At 45.4% G+C, this 20,322-nt stretch overlaps 1 protein-coding gene across 3 annotated transcripts in view; it reads left to right on the forward strand.

Annotated features, from left to right (window-relative positions):
* The window catches only part of TMEM240 (transmembrane protein 240), a 238,512-nt gene that overhangs the window by 124,426 nt on the left and 93,764 nt on the right, over window positions 1-20,322 (forward strand). For all 3 annotated transcript variants that reach the window (XM_063943013.1, XM_063943014.1, XM_063943012.1), the window contains one exon: window positions 14,377-14,585. In XM_063943013.1, coding sequence (XP_063799083.1) covers window positions 14,377-14,585 — 209 coding nt within the window. The remainder of the gene's footprint in view (window positions 1-14,376; window positions 14,586-20,322) is intronic.

The following is a 20,322-nucleotide window of genomic DNA, read 5'->3' on the forward strand; positions in this document are numbered from 1 at the left end:
TAAGTATTAAATACTGAATAGTGGGACTGCAGGCTCACAGCGGCCTCCCCCCTCCATCTAGACCTATATATTGTAGTGAAGCTTGGAATTTGCCACCCCTCTATTGGCATCTGGGGATACTGGGAGTCCTGGCACTCTTACATTGCAGCAGCCTGGCTGAATATACATAACTTGCTTTCTCAACCTGATTGTAGCCTGAATACCTGGAATGGTGGACGGGAGCTACCCCTGGTGTTTTTTCTATATTCATGTAAAGGTGGCTAGTCTCATAGCCATATCAGTCCTACCCATGCCATTGTAATACGAATGATGTCTCCTGCCCTTCCCATTCTCTACGAGATGTCTTCCTAATCCTCGGAAAAGTGGAGCCTTCTGATTTATCTACCTCTCGTGTTTGGTAGCATTGCGCTGCTTTCTTCTGTGCCTTATTATGCCTTCCCGACGCAGCAAACCTTCAAAACCGGTCTCACAGCTTTCATTTTTTAAGTCATCTCCGAAAACGTCCCGTCCTAAAACCACTGGGACCCCCACTATGGAGGAAGTTCTCCAGACTCCTCCCCCTGTGGTGGCGTCCCCCTCCGCATCTACAATTGCTTCAAGTTTGGACACTGTCGGAGATGGAGATGCCCTCAATGTGGGCACTATGAAGCTACTTTTGTCTCATTTTAAAGATGAGGTGGCGGACGAATTTCGTACCACCTTAACGGCATGTCAACAATCTATAGATGACCTGGGGGGTCGAACAGATCATTTGGAAACTAAAATGGAGGAAGTCGTTGAGTCACATAATGGCCTACTGGACTCCCACGATGCGCTGGAGGCGGAGGTGAAAATTTTACGAGACAAGGTCACAGATTTAGAGGATAGATCGCGACGGAGCAACCTTAAATTGTGTGGTATTCCCGAAACTGTGTCACATAGCAGTTTACATGATTATGCAGTGGCCTTTTTTAAAGCTCTATTACCTCAATACCCCTCTACGGACTTCTTTATTGATCGGATACATCGATTGCCAAAGGCCAGGGAGGCCCCAGATGATGCCCCCAGAGATGTCCTAATGAAGCTGCATTACTACCACGTCAAAGAGGCCTTTCTCAAAGCATCTAGACCAACGTCTGACACATCTTCTGCTCTTAAGGGACTTCAACTCTTCGGAGATTTGTCTGCAGCCACTCTCTATAAACGACGATCGTTTCATCCCATCACTGCTGCCCTCAGAAAGGCTAATATCCTTTACCGTTGGGGTTTCCCAACTAAGTTGTTGATTTCCCGAGATGGCTCCACTGTTTCTATTTCTACTGCTGAAGATGGAGCTAAATTACTTAAATCATGGAACATTGCGGGATCCCCTTCGGACTCAACCCCCAACACCCCCTTCGTCGACTTCAGCATGACTGGTCCTCGGTGGGGTGAGAGTGCCAGCTATGGGTCGTGCAACATATGTGTCTGTTATATTTTTGATGTTATGACCCCAGTGACTCTCCAGTTATAGTTGCCTTGCTGTTTCATTTTTGATTATGTCCCTATCAGAAATTTTGATTATTATTGACCTGATGGGAAATTCTGATATGTTGTGAGAGTCGCTGGGTTGATTCTAGTGTTCTGGTTCCTACACTATGTTTACCATGCCGGAGCGCTTTGTTCCGCCTTATTTACCTTTAATGTTTTGCTCAAACATCTGTGTATTCATCTGTTTCTGTCTTATTAAGATGTTCTCATGTTCACTATTTTACAGTATAATTGTATGGGGGCGGGCAGGAGATATGCCACCAACCCCCCCTTTAGCCCACACAGCCGCCATATTATGGCGACTGGTTATGATCTCAGGAGAGATCAATTTAGTTTTGACTCCCCCTTATTTTTTTATTTTTTTTTTGTTGTGTGTATTCCCCCCACATCAGGTACATCGGTTTACGCAAGAAAGCTGGTCTGCAGAGTCGACAGCTCTATTTGTAGTTAATTATGGTGCACATAGTCTCTATTAATGCTAAAGGGCTTAACTCCCCCCAAAAGCGGAGAGTGGCCTTAAACTATTTTTATAAGCTTAGGGCACAAGTGGTCGCGGTGCAAGAAACACACTTTCAAAGTCAGAATCCCCCCCTCTTCACTAACTCCCGTTACCCCTATTGTTATACGGCTAATGGTCCTGACAAGAAAGCTGGAGTAGCCCTTCTTATAGCGCAAAATTGCCCGTTTGTTTTGTCCTCTAAATATGAGATATTTAATTTTAGTGGGTCGGTTGGACAATGTTGAGACCACTCTGGTTTCTTGCTATGCCCCAAATACCAAACAAATCTCATTTCTTAGAACCTTCTGTAAAATTCTCCAGGAACATTCCAGGGGTGCACTTTTGATTCTTGGAGACTTTAATATGGTGTTAGATCCAAATATTGACCGCTCCCGTCCAACCCGAACCCTTCGCAGAAGCCCGACCCAGGATCCCTCCGGCAAGTTCGGTCAATTGATAGCTGAGTATGCGTTATATGATGCATGGAGATCCAAGCACCCTACAGTGCGAGACTACACCTTCTATTCCCATGTCCATAGCTCATACTCGAGAATAGACTTAGCATTGGTGGATAAATGGACGTTAGCATCTATAAGTAAAGTTGATATATTGCCAATGTCTTGGTCGGACCATTCGCCACTTGTCATAGTTTGGGACATAAATAAACGGGTGGTCCCCCATGGTCCCTGGAGACTGGGTTCACACCTTCTTGCCCGCCCGCCCGGAGGCTCACCAGGCCATCCTGCAATCTCTAGATTTATATCTGGCTACTAATCGCCCCGAGGATACATCCGTTTTCACCCATTGGTGTTCTCTGAAGGCCGTGGTTAGAGGCTCTGCAATTCAAATAGCAGCTAGACTTAAACATGATTATAGAGAGAGATATGCTTCAGCTGAAAGGGAGGTCTCCCGACTGGAATCTGCACATAAAACCACCCCTACTGACAAATCCCTCTTTAAACAACTCCTAGCCGCCCGTGATAAGGTATATTTGTTTGCCTTGGCAGAGGTTCACCGCAATCTGCAGCGGCTTAATCAAAAATACTATATTCTTGGCAATAGAGCGGGCCTGCTGGCGCGTAAACTTAGGGGACGCAGGGCTAAGGAACGCATACATGCTATTCATACGTCTACTGGCATTAAAGTTACAAACCCGGTTGAGATAGCTAATACGTTTGCCAAATATTATTCGCAGCTATATAACCTCAAAGATGACCCTAGCACCCCTCAGCCTACTCTGACAGATATTAATGAGTTTTTGGAAGGGTTGTCTCTCCCCGCTATTGATCCTAAGACTTGCGAGTCCCTTAGCTCTCCCTGGTTACTCGAAGAAGTCGAGGCAGCCATAGACTCCTGTCCCATGGATAAGGACCCCGGCCCAGATGGGTACCCCGCCAATTTTTATAAAAAGTTTAAATCAACCCTTGCCCCCCTTTTAACGTCAGTCTTTAATGAAGCCTCCAACTCCACAAGTTTTCCGAAGGAGACGTTAGAGGCCCGGATAGTCACTATCCCTAAACCAGGCAAATCACCCACAGTGGTTCAGAACTACCGTCCAATAGCGTTGCTGAACACCGACCTTAAATTATTTGCTAAAATGGTTGCGAATAGGATATCCCCCCTTTTACCTAGTTTGATTAACCCCGACCAGGTAGGGTTTGTTTTGGGCAGGCAAGCATCGGACAACACACGCAGGGTTATTAATTTAATTGAACATTGTCAGATCCAGGGGGAACCTCTCTTAGTACTTTCTTTAGACGCAGAAAAAGCATTTGACAGGCTTCACTGGGATTATCTACGGGCCACCTTGTGCCGTTTTGGGTTGGCAGGCAGGATACTCGATTCCATTCTGGCTCTGTACTCCTCGCCGTCGGCTTCAGTTTTCACCAATGGTTCCAGTTCCCCGGTATTTAACATTATTAATGGTACTCGTCAGGGCTGCCCCCTATCACCCCTGATTTTTGTCCTGGCGGTCGAGCCTTTGGCAGAGCGAATTAGGGCATTAGACTTAGTGGTGGGCCCGGTTGTGGGAGGGGTGCCGCATAAAGTTTGTCTTTTTGCGGACGATATTTTAGTATGTCTTAGAGATCCTGAATCGTCTTTACCACATTTACATTCCCTCCTGGATTCCTTTGCGGCGGTCTCTTACTATAAGCTGAACACTACTAAGACTGAAGCCCTCCCCCTGAACATTTCTGATAGCGTGCTTAGACGTTTAAAGAATGATTATAAATACGCATGGCAACTTAAATCGCTTAAATATTTGGGTGTGCATATCTCCAGGGAGGGGGATCTACTGGGATGTAACTACGATCCACTCTTTCGGGCATTTGAACTGTTTATTAAAGATTGGATGATGCAGGAGGTCTCCTGGGTTGGACGGGTGGCAGCTGCGAAAATGATTCTCTTACCAAAATTAATGTACCTTTTCCGTACTATCCCCAGGCCCCTCCCTAAAACTGTTTGTAAGAAGTTTAATCGTTTGTTATCCAAATATATATGGGGAGGTTCGAAGCCGAGGATAGCAAAATCCACCTTAACTGCTTCAAAGTGTTCGGGTGGAGTCGCTTATCCAGATTTAGAGAGGTACCATACTGCTTGTTTACTCACTCAGGCCTGAGATTGGTTCACACAGAACACTTTTAAACCATGGATATCCTTAGAACAGAACACTGTATCTCCCTGTACTCTGCCGGACTTGTTCTGGCTGCCCACTAGTTTAGTCCCTTCTAAAGTTGCTAATTGTTCTGCGGTCCAGGCAACGTTGTCAGCTTGGCGAACTGTAACTAGATCCCTCCCAGCGGGATCTCTGCCCTCTCCCCAGTTGTATCTCCGTGCTATAGCCTCATTGATCCCAGATTTACACCTACATCATTGGCAGGACCTAGGCCTTTCCACCCTACAAGATGTCCTTAAAGAGGGTGTCTTAAGCTGGCCATACATCAGGACGATATCTTTCCAACCAGCCAACTAGTTGGCTGGTTGGAAAGATAATGTGGCAGTGTGTGGGAGCAAACGATTATCAGCCGTTTGCTCTCACACGCTGAAAAACGGACAGAAACGGTCTGTCCAACTAGTTGGGAAAATCAAACCTGTTTGATTTTCCCAACCAATCGTTCAGGTGTAGGAGAAACTTTCCCCCCAACTGAACGATAAGTAGGCGGACACTGCCTGCCAGTGTCCGCCTACTGCGCCGGCAGCATGAAAAGCCCCCCCCCCCCCCATTACCTGTGACAGCGGGCTGTGCAGTGCGGGGCCTGAAAAGGGGGCGGAGCTACGGCTGCATGAGGGGCGGAGCTACATGGAATAGAGGGGCGGAGCTACACGGGACCAGACAGCTTTGCAGTGACGGCCAGCCAGACTTGGTAAGTGGAGAATGAGAGAGAAGTGAGTGTGTGTGTGTGTGTGTGTGTGTGTGTGTGTGTGTGTGTGTGTGTTTGTATGTGTGTGTGTGTGTATGGTGGGGGTGTGTGTGTTTGTATATATGTGTGAAGTGTGTGTGTGTGAGGTATGTCTGTGTGTGCGCGCTTTATGGACGCCACTGCTGGGGGGGCCATTTCATGCAAGGACGCTACTACTATAGGGGGGGCATTACGTATAAGGACGCTACTATTGCTCGGGGGGGGGGGCATTACATATAACGATACTACTGCTGGGGGGGCATTATGTATAAGGACGCTACTATTACTGGGGGGGCATTACCTATAACAATGCTACTACTACTGGGGGCATTATGTATAAGAACGCTACTACTACATGGGGGCAATACATATAACGATGCTACTACTACTGGGGGGGCATTATGTATAAGAACGCTACTACTACAGGGGGGCATTACATATAACGATGCTACTACTACTGGGGGGGCATTATGTATAAGGAGGCTACTAATACTGGGGGGGCATTACATATAAGGACGCTACTACTGGGGGGGCATTATGTATAAGGACTCTTACTACTGGGGGGCATTATGTATAAGGACGGTGCTACTACTACTGGGAGGGCATTACATGTAAGGATGCTACTACTACTGGGGGGGCATTATGTATAAGGATGCTACTACTACTGGGGGGGCATTATGTATAAGGACGGTACTACTACTGGGGGCACATTACGTATAAGGATGCTACTACTACAGGGGTGGCATTACGTATAAGGACGCTGGATCAGATGAGTATAATTATCTTTTATTTTCAGGTACCCGTGGATTCTACTTGGAGAAGAGGACCGACTGCTTCGTGTCAACATAGGTAAGTATGTGTGTGTCGACATGTGTGAAATAAAGTTTTACTGTCACGGTGTGTGTCTCCTGTTTTTATTTGGGTATTTTTTTTCCATTAGAACTGCAGGTACCAGCGGGCCCGTTTTTCTCCTGCATGCTGGTACTTGTGGTTCTCCAAGTACCAGCTTGCGGGGGAGGCTTGCTGGGATTTGTAGTACTACTGGAAAAAACAATATTCTTTCAATTTTCTCAAGGCTATCAGCCCCCCATCTGCAGCCTTTGGATGGGGGGACAGCCTCGGGCTTCACCCCTGGCCCTTGGGTGGCTGGGGGGGGACCCCTTGATTGAAGTGGTCCCCACTCCCCCAGGGTACCCCGGCCAGGGGTGACTAGTTGGATATTTAATGCCATGGCCGCAGGGCACTGTATAAAAGTGACCCCCGGCTGTGGCATTATCTGTCCAGCTAGTGGAGCCTGATGCTGGTGTAAAAAATATGGGGGACCCCTACTCTTTTTGTCCCCCGTATTTTTTGCACCAGCACCAGGCGCAGAGCCCGGTGCTGGTTTTAAAAATACGGGGGATCCCTGTCCGTTTTTCCCCCGGATTTTTAGAACCAGGACCGGCTCGAAGAGCCCGAGGCTGGTTATGCTTTGGAGGGGGGACCCCACGCAATTTTTTTTCGGGTTATTCCCATTCCATTTAAAAAATATATATATATATATATATAATAATCTTTTAAAAAATATATAAATAATACTTGTGCCTCCAAAAAAGAGGGCACCAGGCAAGCTGTACATTTTACTACATTGGGAGTGCCGAATATCTACATCTTATATATATATATATATATATATATATTTTTTTTTTTTTTTTCCTTGGCAGCCCAACCATGCTGGTATCCATAGTTCAGTATAAAAATAAGTAAATCTAATAAATGTATGGTGGTGAAAGAAAAGCCCAGTTTCACTGAAAAAAAGACACTTCTGCATGTTTTGAAATTAAAAAACAAAACAAAACTGAAGAACTGTAGGCAGGCACTGTCCGCCTACTTCGGTGACATCACAAGTTGGACAGAAGTTGGAAGGTTGGTTGGTCTGATGAAAAGTTGGTTAGATGTGTGGAGCACTGGTAAAAAGTTGGTGAGATGTGTGGGGCACTGTTTTAGTTGAACAGACAAGTTGGATGGTTGGAAGTTTGGAGTGTTGGAGAAAAGTTGGTCTGATGTATGGCTAGCATTAGTCCCCTTTTCCCTACTCCAAGAACAATTTCATATACCTAAACAAGATTTCCACAAATATCTGCAACTGAGGCACTGGCTTCAAAGCTGCCTCCCCAATCAAGGTCCCAACGCTGGTCTCCCTAAAGTGGTGGTCTCTTCTAGTGCCCAGAGGTATTAGAGGTGGTATCTCTAGATGGTACCAACACCTTGTAACTGAATCCCGCCATGGAGTATTCCCCTCACAGACTAAATGGGAAAGGGACCTCCCTAAGGTCTTTACCGAACAAATATGGAAAGACATTTTTCAGTCTTGTTTCAAAATTTCTAAATGTGTGAATCATTCTGAAATGTATTACAAATTGGTTCATAGAGTATATTTTACACCGGAGCGACTACATAAAATTTGGCCTGATGTCTCCTCTGGTTGCTGGAGGAACTGTGGGATGGTGGGAGATATCCTTCATATTTTTGGCTATGTCCCGCAATCCAATTGCTCTGGCATGAGGTGTTTCTTCTCATCTCTAATATACTGGGAATAGTTATTATAGCTGACCCCCTCTTGGCACTTTTCCATTATTACTCCGGTGAGTTGTCTAGTTGTGATAGATACCTTTTGGGTCATATTCTTATAGCCTCTAAGGCCGCTATTGATCACAAGTGGAAGTCGGCGGCTGTCCCTAATATAATGATGATAGAAAATAGAGTCCATCAACATTACGTTTTTGAAACAGCGGAGGGTATTTGCTCTTCAAGAGCTCTCTCAATTAGTAAGAAATGGTATAAATGGTCCCTCTATAAGGAGAGATCGGGCCAAATTGGAGTATCTGGTGTCTCGGCTGACATACCTGACCTTTCTGTACTACGTTTCCCGGCTCACGCAAGACCTTAAACTAATAAATGATGCAGACCCCCTTCCCTTACCTTTAGTATATTCTACATGATTGTTATATCATGATTATTACGACTTTCCTGATGTACACCCTCCCCTCCCCTTGTCTTTATTTGTTCTGTGCATGTCCTTTTTCCTTTTTATTCTGTATGTTTTATTATTTTCTATCTACATATTTGTTTGTAACTTTACTGAAAATCCAATAAAAATGTAATGTTAAAAAAAATAAAAAAATAACAGCAAGCAGCCCACCATTAGCTAGCTCCCTTCTCTCTGCTAGATTCCAGCACCTGCAATCTCCACCACCAACACCTTCATCCTCAATATCCTCATTAATAATCAGAGATAGCATTGAAAAATTGGTTGCAGGACTAAGTGACTCCTCTTCTTTCCAGGATTCCTCAAAAGAATCCTTGAGAGCTAGGCTTGCTGCTGCTGGGGGTGGATCTTCATCCCAAAAGTGGATCAAGAAGACTGCTAGTAGTTGTTCCACAAAACAATTGACTGTTAAACAATCCTTTTAAAGGGGGAGCAAGTATGATAGTTCTCACCCAGTCGCACAGCAGATCACTGACGCCATGAATGCTATGCTAGAATTAGATCTGCGTCCAATATCCGCCATTAGTTCAGTGGGTTTTACAGAGTTAATTGAGGTCCTGTGTCCCCGGTACCAAGTTCCATCTCGGTTCCATTTTAGCCAAAAAGCAATTCCTCGACTGTACCAGGAAGTAAAAAAAAATAATCTAATTATTGCACTATAAAATGCCATTGTACCCACTGGCCACTTAACCACAGATATGTGGGAAAGTGGTAGTGGGCAAACTAAAGATTACATGACTGTGACAGCCCACTGGGTGGGTGAATCGCCTTCATCAGCAGCAGCAGCAGAAGCATTATTTAACAAACGTCAGCTCATTCAGAGGCAGGCTACTCTGTGTATCACCGGCTTCAATAAGAGGCATACCGCTGACAACCTCTGAGGGATGTCATAGCAACATGGCTTACCCCACTTGGACTCTCCTCAGGATTTGTGGTTTCTGATAATGCCACAAAAACCATGAAAGCATTACAGCTGGGTGAATACAAACATATCCCCTGTTTTGCTCACATTATTAGTACAGAGGTTTTTTTTTAAATGACAGGGGCGTGCAAGAGATGCTGTCTGCGGCCCGAAAGATTTTGGTAAATTTTTGGCTTTCAGCAACATCTGCATGAACAGTTCCATTTGCCCTGTCATCAACTGAAGCAAGAGGTGGTAACAAGGTGGACTACCCTTTATATGTTACAGCGGATGGAGGAACAGCAAAAAGCCATCCATAGCTATATAACAAGCCATGACTTTGGGAGAGAAGGCGGAATGTACCTTAGCCCAGCGCAGTGGAGAGTACTTTCTGTTTTGTGCAAGGTGCTCAAACCCTTCAAAGTAGCCACCTGTGAAGTGAGTTCTGACACTGCTAGCTTGAGCCAGGTGATTCCCCTAATTAGGCTTTTGGAAAATCATCTGGAGAAATTGAAGGAGGAGATTAAACAAAGCAAATCTGAAAAGTATGCTAGACTTGTAAATCAAGTCCTTGATTCGCTTCGCCAGGATCCAAGGGTTGCCAGTATCTTGAAATCAGATCACTACATTTTGGCAACTGTACTTGATCCTAGGTGTAAAGGGCCCCATACACTAGAACAATAATGCCTGATTTCATCCAATTTCGGGCATTCGGGACGAAATATCGGGTGAAATCGGGCATTTTGGATGTGTTTCTGTTCCGATGCGCGTTCCCGTGAGGGTCGGATCGGCTCCCCTAGATCGTTAGTGCTGCACTCGTGATATGTCGGTTCCCCCAGGCATGGCTGGGATCGCATACGATATATTGCATGCAAATTGCAAAATGTACCAAATCGTATGGAATCGTATTGAACCACTCCTGGGAAGCTCCAGGAGAGTTCAAGGGAAATCGCCTCCGACTTCAGCCTCAGACATATCCTTGTAGTGTATGGGGCCCTTAAGTCACATGCTGTGTCTTTCTTTTGAACCGACCTAGATCTTAAGAGATGCATAGAGCTCCTTGTGAGCAAATTGGCAGCTCAAGTGACACGCAGTGGCGTAACTAGAAATAATTTTCTCCCCCAAGCCAAAAAATCTTCGCCCCCCCCCCCCCATCCCCCATAATTGGCACTAGTAAAGGGACAAACATGCGCGCGCCGCAAAAAGGGTGTGTGGCTTCATTGAAATGGGCATGGCTTCGCATAAAGGGGCGTGGCATTGCAGGAAAAGGACTACCTTATACCCCAGTTTTGCAACCTGCACGCCCAGACGTTAGCCACCACAGGAAAGAAAAATAATCCTGATTCATGCCCCTTACATTACAGGTTGAGTATCCCTTATCCAAAATGCTTGGGACCAGAGGTATTTTGGATATCGGATTTTTCCGTATTTTGGAATAATTGCATACCATAATGAGATATCATGGTGATAGGACCTAAATCTAAGCACAGAATGCATTTATGTTACATATACACCTTATACACACAGCCGGAAGGTCATTTTAGCCAATATTTTTGGTAACTTTGTGCATTGAACAAAGTGTGTGTACATTCACACAATTCATTTATGTTTCATATACACCTTATACACACAGCCTGAAGGTCATTTAATACAATAGTTTTAATAACTTTGTGTATTAAACAAAGTTTGTGTACATTGAGCCATCAAAAAACAAAGGTTTCACTAACTCACTCTCACTCAAAAAAGTCTGTATTTCGGAATATTCCGTATTTCGGAATATTCGGATATGGGATACTCAACCTGTATTTGTCATTTTTCCTCCTTATAGTAATGCCCAGTATACATTATGCCACATACTGCAATGGCCCTTAGACATTATGCCGCACACAATAATGCACATGACACAATATGCACACACCGTAATGCCCCCGACACATTATGCCACACACAGTAATGCCTGTGACACATTATGACAGGAATTGCAATGGCCGTTATACATTATGCTACACATTGCAATGCCCCTGATACATTATAGCACATACAATGTCTGTGACACATTATGACACACACCGCAATGACCCTGAGACATTATACCACATACCACAATGCCCGTGATATAGTATACAACACACCGTAATGCCTGACACATTATGACACACACCGCAATGTCCGTGATACATTATGCCACACACTGCAATGCCCCTGAGACATTATACCACAATGCCCGTGATTTAGTATGCCACACACCGTAATGCCTGTGACACATTATGACACACACCGCAATGTCTGTGATACATTATGCCACACCGTAATGCCCATTACATATTAAGTCCTACAGTAAGGCTTCTAATTACTTTTAAATTACCTGCTCGTTGCCAGGGGTTTCATGCTCTTGGTTCCACGCACGGTGCCAGGGGTTTTCATGCTCAGGGTGTCATGCTCGTTGCCAGGGGTTTCATGCTCATGGTTCTATGCACGGTGCCAGGGGTTTTCATGCTCAGGGTGTCATGCTCGTTGCCAGGGGTTTCATGCACTGGGTGTCATGCTCGTTGCCAGGGGTTTCATGCACTGGGTGTCATGCTCATTGCTAGGGGGTAGTGCTTGTTGCTAGGGCTGTGCTCCCACTGCCACATATGCCCCCAGTGCCAGATATTCCCCCACAGTGCCAGGTACTCACAAGTCCCCAGTGCCAAATATAGCCCCCCCCCATGTGCCAGGTACACATATACTCCCCCAGTACCACATATGCCCCCAGTGCCAGATATTCCCCCACAGTGCCAAGTACTCACATGCCCCCAGTGCCAAATATAGCCCCCCCCATGTGCCAGGTACACTTATACCCCCCCCAGTGCCACATATGCCCCTAGTTCCAGATATTCCCCCACAGTGCCAAGTACTCACATGCCCCAGTGCCAAATATAGCCCCCTCCATGTGCCAGGTACACATATACCCCCCCAGTGCCACATATGCCCCCAGTGCCAGATATTCCCCCACAGTGCCAAGTACTCACATGCCCCCAGTGCCAAATATAGCCCCCCCATGTGCCAGGTACACATATACCCCCCCAGTGCCTCATATGCCCCCAGTGCCAGATATTCCCCCACAGTGCCAAGTACTCACATGCCCCAGTGCCAAATATACCCCCTTAGTGCCACATATGCCCCCTCAGTGCCACATAAGCCACCTCCCCCTGTGCCGCATATGCTCCCCCAGTGCACCTCCCCCTGGCTCCCCCGCTGTTTTGTGATGGAGGGACACGGAGGGCGCAGCGCGCGCCTCTCCTGTGTCCCTCCTGGGTCTCCGGCGGGTCTGTTAAAGGAAGTGCCGGTTCGTGAGCCAATCAGAGCTCACGAATGGCACTTCCTTTATTAGACCCGCCGGAGACCCAGGAGGGACACAGGAGAGGTGCGCGCTGCGCCCTCCGTGTCTCTCATTGCAGCAGCGGAGGGTTAGTGAGAGCAGATTGACATGCGGATGCTCATCCGCATGTCAATCTGCGCTAAAGCAGTGGCAGTGCCCCCTCGCCCCCAAGCCACCGCGAGGGCTGCGGGGGCAGTAGTTACGCCATTGGTGACACAACAACGTCTCCTTCAGTTTCTTCGACAGCAGCAAGTAAAAAACTAATCTTTCCCAAAAGACCTAGTGGTGATGCAAATAAGTCAACACAACATTTTGACATCTGGTTGGGTCTAAATGGATTGCCCAGCATTTATGACACCTCTACCATAACTCCATCTGATACAGTCACCATCCAAAGAATGGTGGAGGATTACTTTCATGACACCATAAAAATAGGCATGTCATAAAGTCCCTTCGAATACTGGAAGGAAAAAAAGGCAATTTGGAGGGCGTTGTACAAACTGGCTTTGCATTACTTAAGCTGCCCACCCTTCAGTGTGTACTCGGAGAGAGTTTTCAGCACAGCCAGGAACCTTGTCAGCGATCGGTGTAGAAGGCTACTTTCTAAAAATGTGGAAAAGATGATGTTCATCAAAATGAACTGGAAATTCCATGAGGCAGACCTTTCCCGGCAATTACGTCACAGTAAGCAGACTTGTGTAATAGTGGATTCCAGCAGGGACAAATTAATATTGTGTGAGGAGGATATACACACTGATGAGGATGAGGATGGCAATGACAATGACATCTAGCCACTGTAGAGCTGTGGTCTTAAGCCAATAGGTAGCTTGTTTTGTGGGGGCCCAAACAGACTAAGCACTTCAGCCACAAAAGCTGCAGTCCCTGACGCTGGAGCGCTTAGTTTGTTAAACTGTGCATGTCATTTTTAATATCCAACATAAGGGTGGGTGGAAAGGGCCCAAGGAAAATTCATTCTTGCACCACCATTCATTTCTCTCACTGCTGTGCGTCAGTGTTTTATAGTTATGCTATAAACTGCCGTGTGTTTGTGTCGCTGCTCTGTCGATTAGTAAACCAGCCAGCTTGCTGCAGACTTTGGCCTAAAGTAGATGAAAACCATATTGTGAGCTGTAAGGTGGTCAAAAGTGTCTGACAATGACTGGAAATGAATGTCATTGAGGTTAATAATACTCTAGGGACAAAAAAAAGGCCCAAATTAAGTGATCTTTGCTTTTTTTTTGTAAATAAAAAAAAAATCCAAAGCCAGTCACGGCGGTTTGGCAAATCCAAATCTAAACATGGCTGACGAATCAGAACCAAATCCAGCAAAAATGGCATGGTGCACACCCCTACTAAAGATGGCTGTGCTTTTGCTATTTGCAAAGTGTCAGAAATCTGCATTAATATATAACTAGCATAAATTTAGATGCATGTTAAAGATCTTTATATTTTATAATGATCTTTTTTTATGATTTTACTGAATATGCACAATACTAACTATCAATGTTATTTATAATATACTGTAGGTCTAGGATCATCTGTTTGGTAAATGTAGTCATTTGCAGGTTTGTATACTTTATTATGCTCTGAACTGATTTAGCACGTGATTAGATGAGCAGTCTACATGTCTCCTTTGACTAATTGTCTCTTTTCCATGTTACCCCACCAATTCCTCAGGTACCACGTTCATTATGTCATCCCGTACGACGGAGACCAGTCAGTGGTGGACTCATCAGAGAATTACTTTGTCACTGACAATGTAACTAAGCAGGAGATTGACCTGATGCTGGGACTCTTGTTGGGATTTTGTATAAGCTGGTTCTTAGTCTGGATGGATGGGGTTCTGCATTATGCCGTCCGAGCATGGCGGACCAGCAGACGATATGGTAAGTGCATGGCTCACAGAATGTTACTAGTTGAACAGGATACATTTGAAATGATAAATCTTCCATTTAATTCAATAGGGACTTATTTACTTGTTTATGTATATCTACCACTGGCACACATTTCAGATAACCATTAAAAGGGCTGAACCAATATTCATGGGAATGCAGTCTTTAAAGTGAGAAAGAGCTAGCAACTCCATGCCTAAGTTATATCGCTAGCTCTTTGTGAATTTATAGACATAGAAACATAGAATTTGATGCCATTTAAGATCCACTTGGCCCATCCAGTCTGCCCCTTTTTTTCCTTTAGGTAATCTCAACCCTTTATGATCCTTAGTTCTTTGTAAGGATATTCATATGCCTATACCAAACATGTTTAAATTGCTCTACTGAATTACCCTCTACTACATCTGACAAGAGGCTATTCCACTTATACAATACCCTTTCTGTGAAGTAATGTTTCCTTTGATTTCCCCTGAACCTACCTCCCTCCAGTCTCAGTGCATGTCCTCGAGTTCTAATACTTCTCTTCCTTAGGAGAATGTTTCCCTCCTGGACTTTGTTAAAACCCTTGGTATATTTGAAAGTTTCTATCATGTCCGCTCTTTCCATTCTCTGCTCCAAACTGTACATTTTAAGAGCATATAAATCATACAAATCCTACTCTGTCATACCAATTATCAAGGCTTTTGTCCTGATTCTGTTACTGTTGGGAGATATATCCCTATGAGTGATGCACTTCAATGCAGCATGTACCAACATAAGGTGCATATGGCAATGAAGGGGTGTTTTAGGGGTGGAGAAGTTGGCCGGGGAATGGGCAGTGTTTATGAAGAACTGGGGTTGTTCCCAATGTGTCATGTCCACTCCCAGCAGAGGTTCTTGTCTTTTACTATGGGGACTGTACATGCTGCAGTCCAGTGTCTCGGTGCTCAGTCCCTATCCATTAAACATGCACAAAAATAGGACAGGAAAAAAAATTCACAATAAAAACTGGTGCATGCACAGAAAAATGGCATTGGCTAGGGCTTGACTCAGCTGCCGAATTGGCTGCTATAGTAAAAGCATAATCGGCCTCCCTGATGTCTCACAGAAGAGTGGTGGATTTTTCAGGGGGGAAGGTGGGGTGGGGGCGGATCCTGCAGCCCGTAAGTAAAACCCACCACTACCCATAACCTATTCTCATGTACACTCTGTCCGAACTTTACAATAATACAGTTTGTGAGTTAAACATTACATCAAGACCCTGGCTGCACATCAGTATTATATCAGCCTCTGTGCCCCCACAAAAGCATTAACCCAGCCAGTTCACCCACATAAAAACACATTGCACCACCCTAACAGCTCACAAAATAGCACTACACCATATTGCCCGGGTAACAAAAAATGCCACAGGTTGTTCCCTACTGAATATGTACCTATCCCAGTATACTAGCTTCAAGGCACAGCATCATCATTGTCAACTGTTATTACCTATGCCTCTGTCACCAGTCAAATAAACCACAAGCAGTCCTATCATCAAGGGAGGTGCGGCTGGGACTTCAGTGCCCAGGTGACAGCAGTGTGGATCGCAGGCCAGGCCAGCAGGCAGCCACGGAGGGACAGAGCTGCAGTGATATTATGACTTTAGAGCTGGCCATGAGCCAGTCGGAGCTCGTGGACCGGCTAACATGATTTGTTGTATCGTGCAGTAGTTTCTATCATGGGTGCAATGTGTGCGGTGCACACAGGCCCCTGTTGTCCAAGGGAGGCCAACACTGCACACACTGCACCCATGTTGTTTATACTTACCTCTCCGGAGTCCCACGACTAGCGTTACAGCCGCTGCATTTGTGGCAAAAATCCATCCAAATATGGCCGCCGCACATGCGCAGTTAAAAATTTGTCCCCAGAACCATGGCGGGCGCCATGTTTCCAGAGACCTGCACATGTGCAGTATACACCGGCTCGATGCCAGAGCCTGTTGCGCTGTGGAGAGGAGGGGGCCCATCCGGAGTCTGCACACGGGCCCCCTCCTCTCTTAAAACACCCCTGAGTGGGAGTGACAATTTATTATTTATGCCCCTGTCCCACCTACAGTACTTCATCAGGAAAGTGAAGAGGATCCGGAGGTTGTGCTTCTCTCCTGGAGTCCTTGGAATTTAGTTAATTCTCCCATACATTCCGTTGAAAAGATGAAAAGAAGCCCAACCAAGTGTAATACATTTTTGTGCTGTCATACAGACAGAACAATCTTGGGGCAAAAGAAATATGTCACATGTTGACATGTCCAAGAACAACGTAATCATTGGCACTTGGTTTGTGGTTAAACTCCTATGAGGCCAGTTAGATAAATGATAAAAGCTGCCAATCATGGCATCAAAATATGCGCTCACACATTCTGTCTATATTTATCATCTTTATTTATAAGTTACAAATTATGATCATTTTGATACTATGCACAAAATACTGTATATTCCTGAATATTTATGAAAATGCATGCAAAGAAAAATGTGATGAGTACGTGGATTACAAAAAAAAGAACAGGACACACTGGATTTAGGTGAGTATAATTTTATTTTCAGGTACCCCGGATTCGACTTGGAGACGTCGACAGACGAAGACGTGGCCAGAGTCGGCGTGTCAACATAGGTAAGTGTGTCGGAATGAATGTAATAAAGTTGTACTTTCACGGTGTCTGTGTCCTGTTTTTATTTGGGTATTTTTTTTCAGTAGAACTACAGGTACCAGCGGGCCCGTTTCCCCCCCGCATGCTGGTACTTGTGGTTCTCCAAGTACCGGCTTGTGGGGGAGGCCTGCTGGGACTTGTAGTTCTTGTGCAAAAAAACAATATTCTTACATTTTCTACAAGGCTAAGCCTATCAGCCCCCCATCCGCAGCCCTTGGATGGGGAGGACAGCCTCGGGCTTTACCCCTGGCTTTTGGGTGGCTTGGGGGGGGGCCCCTAGATTGAAGGGGTCCCCACTCCTCCAGGGTACCCCGGCCGGGGGTGAATAGTTGGGTATTTAATGCCACGGCCGCAGGGCGCTGTATAACAGTGACCCCCGGCTGTGGCATTATCTGTCCAGCTAGTGGAGCCCGGTGCTGGTACAAAAAATACGGGTGACCCCTACTCTTTTTGTCCCCCGTATTTTTTGCACCAGGACCAGGCGCAGAGCCCGGTGCTGGTTGATCAAATATGGGGGAACCCCTGTCAATTTTTTACCCATATTTTTTCAACCAGGACCGGCTCAAAGAGCCCGAGGCTGGTTATGCTTAGGAGGGGGGACCCCACGCAATTTTTTCCCACGTTTTTAGAGTAAACAGACCCTTTCCCATAGATAAACATGCACAGATCTCACTGATCCGTGCATGATTATCCAATCTCGCCTGGAAAAAGCAGGTCTATTTTTTTGCTGCTTTTTTTAACGAATCGCAAAAAAACAGACCCGCACTTGAGCACTCAGAGACTAACACCCAAATACGAATGAATAGTGAATGCCCGTATTGTATGAAATAACAGCCGTGTTTGACCGATGGTCTATTCATTCGTATTTCTGAACTTTGATAATCAAACCATTACGAATAGTCCAAACACTGCCGAGATTGGTGCTTAGTGAATTCCCGGATTGGGACTTTGAAAAAAAAACACAATCGGACAAACTTGAATTCTTAGTAAATATTGGCCCTTCTGTCTATATTTATCATCTTTATTTATAAGTTACAAATTATGATCATTTTGATTCTATGCACAAAATACTGTATATTCCTGAATATTTCTGAAAAGGCATGCAAAGAAAAATGTGATGAGTTTGCTGGAAATATGTGTGTATAGGCTTGAGGATGTAGCAGAGTTACTGTACAGACCAGCAGATGCCTTACAACTACACACAGCCCAGTTATTTATCCAGTGTTGTTGTTTTGCTGAAGATAAAGCATGTACAGCCGTACTCACTGTTATACACACTAGTAGATGGAGCGGAGCTTCAGTGGAATGGGGGTGTCATTGAGGTGCAAGATACTGGAACAGCATCTAAAACAGCAGGTAATCGCAGGTCTCACTGGAGCTAAGTGGAAGACTACTGGTTTCCACTGAGGCACATTCACATAGAGCAGGATACACGATGCACCACATTTTGAATGCAATGCATCTCACCACTCATTGCATGCATATAGTCGTTTACTAATGCCGTATGCATGAAAATTTTAGCAAAGGACAGCTCTCCCATTAAGAGCTGTCCTTTGTGGTGTGGGGACTTTGGGGTTTAGGATTCATAACTGTCTGGGTCTGCATCATATGACGCACATGCCGCAGGTTTGTTGAGAGGATCCGACTGGATCCATTTCAGGGGAAGATGAAAAGAAGCCCATAGGGCTCTATAGGGTAACGCCAACTGCATATGGCATTTCCCTCCGCATGCAGGCTCTGGAATGTATCACGTTCCGGAGCTTGGTGCATATGTGGTAAGCGGCCATACATAAGAAAACAGCATTTACTGAGGTTTGCTTGCATTTTTAGTGTTGCTGTATCCCGCCCTCAGTCTCAAGATGGCTCCACTCAGTTGAATCCTCTGTGGCCATCTTGGTACAGAGAATGAAGCATCCCTGAAGGAGGAGCAGCAACATGGAGTATGTGGACTAGCACACTCCACTTTAAACAGAATTGACTTTATAAACATCACCATTTTTTAATAAATGACTACATTATGTTTTATGTTTTCTATCTAAGGGGGATAGTCAAGGTAGATAGCAAAATATTTATAACCTAGTTTAACAGGGTCACTTCAGTCTCTGTCCGTCCCCACACCCTCTCTGGCCACCCCACCCCTCTCTGCTGTTCCCCACCCCCACCTGATCTGTTGCAGCTCCACTAGTGAAAAACACTGAGTGACTAATATAATTTAAATGTATAAAACATTAATACAGTGCATCTGAGCTTACTGTATACAGTAGCTTGTGTTTGTACAATGATTAGGATGCCAAAAATGGAATCTAAGCTATTAAATCCCAAATGAAATAAATATATAATTAAACAGTATGTCCCACTGTGTTCCAATCCCATAATAGGGCAATTCTCAGCCCCCAAGGCTGCTAGGACCAGAAAGAAGGACTATTCTAGTGGCCCTACAGCAGCTTTCCAGGAACCCTGCAAGCCAAAATGTAGGTGTCATGGTGCAGCAATGGCGCCACCCCCCAGTCATTGCACTGTGTGGCACCGCTTGTACATCCCTAGTGCCAGGCTTGGTGTGTCCCATTTTAGTAAACTTGGCACAAAGATGGTTGAAACTTTCCAAAAAGCCTTCCAAAAAAAGAAGTCTCTTATGGTAGGCTTTCTGTCTTATCTGGAGCACTATCCATATTGTGTGTGAAAGCAGGGCCGTCTTTTCGTATGGGCTCAATGGGCTCTTGCCCAAGGGCCCCAGGAGTTTAAGGGCCCTAGACTGATAGCTGAGGGTCCCCTCTTTCCAGGGGTACCAGATTTTTGAAAATTGGCCCTGGGGAACCGGAGATATCCAACGTGAAACCAGTGGTCACCATCCAAGCCTGTTAATTGCTCTTCCCAGCCAGATATCTCAGGTTCTGTCTGACTTAGAGTTTTTCCGAGGGTATAATCCAAAAGCTGTGACTCTCCCCTTTCAGTGAAAGTGAACACTGGCAGCTTGTCTCTACTATGTCCAGAACCAGAGATATCAGCCTTCAAGCAGATGGTCCCTGCTCCAGCTCCGCACGCCTAATATGCAGTTTTAGATTTTCGTTG

This window comes from Pseudophryne corroboree, chromosome 10 (assembly GCF_028390025.1).
Source record: "Pseudophryne corroboree isolate aPseCor3 chromosome 10, aPseCor3.hap2, whole genome shotgun sequence".
Taxonomy (NCBI): Eukaryota; Metazoa; Chordata; class Amphibia; order Anura; family Myobatrachidae; genus Pseudophryne; species Pseudophryne corroboree.